General features: G+C 46.5%; 1 protein-coding gene across 1 annotated transcript; it reads left to right on the top strand.

Annotated features, from left to right (window-relative positions):
• Positions 1–1,996: 1,996 nt before the first annotated feature.
• On the top strand, positions 1,997–2,431 carry LOC145577972 (putative mitochondrial protein AtMg00860). The gene has a single exon (XM_081635386.1). The coding sequence runs from the start codon at positions 1,997–1,999 to the stop codon at positions 2,429–2,431; it is 435 nt and encodes a 144-aa protein (XP_081491512.1).
• Positions 2,432–2,662: the final 231 nt, after the last annotated feature.

Raw genomic sequence — 2,662 nt, 5'->3', positions numbered from 1 at the left:
CTGAACAAAAACGCACCAAGTGACCCAGTAAAGCGAGTTGAAGTCACCCGGGCAGAAAATACAACCAGGGTGGATCAGCCCGGTAGAGCTGAACAAGGTCGCAGGGATACAGACAGGGCAGTAGCAGTGAGAAGATTAGACTAGAAACGAGGAGGCAGGCTTGGGAGGTTTGACCAATACACTCTGCTCACTCATTCGAGATCTCATATCTTCAGTGTGAACAAGGCTGACGATAAGTGGCAGAGACTACCCAGAATGGTGAATAGAAACCGTGATCCAAGCAAGTGGTGTGACTTCCACAAAGACCATGGACACACCACTGATGAATGTACGCACTTGAAAGGCAACATAGAGGACTTAGTTCGGAGGGGATACCTGAACCAGTTCAAGAAACATTCTAACTCCTCCAAGAGAAGAGAAGAGGACAAGTCTGGCTATGACCGCATGGGAGGTCACAGAGGCTCGGTTGAGGGTAGAGATCGAGACAGCAAACCAAAGGGCAGGGTGTATGCAATCAATGGTGGACTAGTGCATGGTGGAACTATGAATAGAGCAAGCGCTGACTTGCGAGCAATGATCCACCAGATAAATTACAATGAGAAACGCAGATGGCCACCACTTCCCCCGCAGCTACGAGCTACATTTGATTAGTATGACCAGGCTGGCATAATTTACCCTCATGATAACCCTCTGGTAGTGACTATGAGAATTGGAAACTGGGAGGTAGGTAGAGTACTAATAGATGGTGGCAGCTCAACCAACATCATATACATTAGTGCATTCTAAGAGCTACGACTGGATAAAAAAGACCTAAAAAGGGTGAGTTATGAAGTCACCGGGTTCAATGGGTCTGGACTGATTCCGGAGGGCATAATTGAGCTCTCAGTTCGAGTTGGAGAGAGGTCTAGGCGACGAGATGTTCGAGCAGAGTTCTTGGTAATAGACTCTCCATCACCGTACAATGTGATCGTGGGAAGACCACTTATTCACAAAATAGGCGGGGTGGTATCCACCTATCACCTTGCCATGGCATACACAACCAATGATGGGTGGTCTACAAAGCTCAGGGGAAGCTAAAAGATAGCCCAACAATGTTATATCACAGCCTTAAAGTAGCTAGCTAGGACCAGGCAGCAGCTTGGCTTAGAGCAAAGGTCCAATGAGCATGTTGAAAGGAAATCAAGAAAAAGGAAGCGAGAGGAGTATCACAAAGAAAAGGATAAGTAGAAGTTAGCAATGGAAAACTTTGAGCCAGCGAAACAAGAGGCAGCCAGGCTGCTGCCCAGTGTGGAGCACATAACTGTTGAGCTTACAGAGGGCGACAACTCTAGAACGGTAAAAATTAAGAAAGATATTGAGCCTGGAGTGGAAGTCTACCTCATAGAGCTATTGAGAGTGAATAAGGACATTTTCGCATTTTCAGCAGACGAGATGCCAGGAATTGGCCCCGCAGGTATGGTTCACATGCTGAATGTGAAAGAGGACATCAAGCTAGTTAGGCAGAAAAAGAAAATCTTCTCCACGAAGAAAAATCAGGCAATCTAGGAGAAGGTGGACAAGCTCCTAGAGGCTGGATTCATAAAGCCTTGTGATTATCCACAGTGGCTGGCCAACGTGGTCATGGTAAAGAAAGCGAATGGCTAGTGTAGGATGTGCGTTGATTTCAAAGATCTAAATAAAGCATGTCCAAAAGACTGATATTCGGTGCCACGGATTGACCAGTTGGTAGACTGAACCAGCGGCCACGCCTTGCTAAGCTTCATGGATGCCTTCTCAGGGTATCATCAGATCAGCCTGCACAAGCCAGACAGGCAGAAGACCGCGTTCATCACCGAAGGGGGGTGTACAATTACATAGTTATGCCCTTCGGGCTGAAGAATGTGAGGGCTGCTTTTCAGAAGACAATGAATAGAGTGTTCATGCACCAAAAGGGGAGAAATGTTGAAGTATACGTTGACGACTCAATTGCAAGAGTGTCACGCAAGCGGGGCATATCATGGACCTAGAAGAAACATTTGCCACGCTGAATAAGTATAATATCAAGCTCAACCCAAAGAATTGCGTTTTCAGGGTGAGCTCTAGGAAGTTCCTAGGTTTCTTGTTCAATGAGAGGGGAATCGACGCTAACCCGGAGAAAGTGGAGGCAGTCTTAAGCCTCCCAGAGGCAAAGTGCACTAAAAATATCATGCGAATGATAGGAAGAATGGCAGCGTTGACTCGATTCATCAGCAAGTCAGCTGACAAAGCCCTACCATTTTACCTGCTGCTGAAAGGAAACAGAGAGTTTAAGTGGGGTGTGGTAGAAAAAGAAGCTTTCAAGGGGATCAAGGAGCATCTGACCAAGCTCCCGACCATGATCAGCTCGGAGCTGAGCGAAAAACTACAACTTACATCTCCGCCTAAATACAAACAATCTCGTCAGTTCTCCTAGTTGAAAGAAAAAAACAACATAAACCAGTATACTTTGTAAGCCACGTACTGACAGAGGCTGAGCAAAGATACCCATTGGTAGAAAAACTGGCCTTTGTAGTGGTAACAATAGCAAGGAAGTTGAAACCCTATTTCGATGCGCACACAATTCAAATCCTCACAAACCACCCGCTGGAGAAAGCCCTGCAGAAAATGGACGCCTTAGGCAGGCTCCTGAAGTGGGCGATAGAGC

This window comes from Chenopodium album, chromosome 14, assembly GCF_948465745.1.
Source record: "Chenopodium album chromosome 14, dcCheAlbu1.1, whole genome shotgun sequence".
NCBI classification, from domain to species: domain Eukaryota; kingdom Viridiplantae; phylum Streptophyta; class Magnoliopsida; order Caryophyllales; family Amaranthaceae; genus Chenopodium; species Chenopodium album.
The sequence above is the reverse complement of the archived record's forward strand: the minus strand, read 5'-3'. Positions and strand labels throughout refer to the sequence as shown.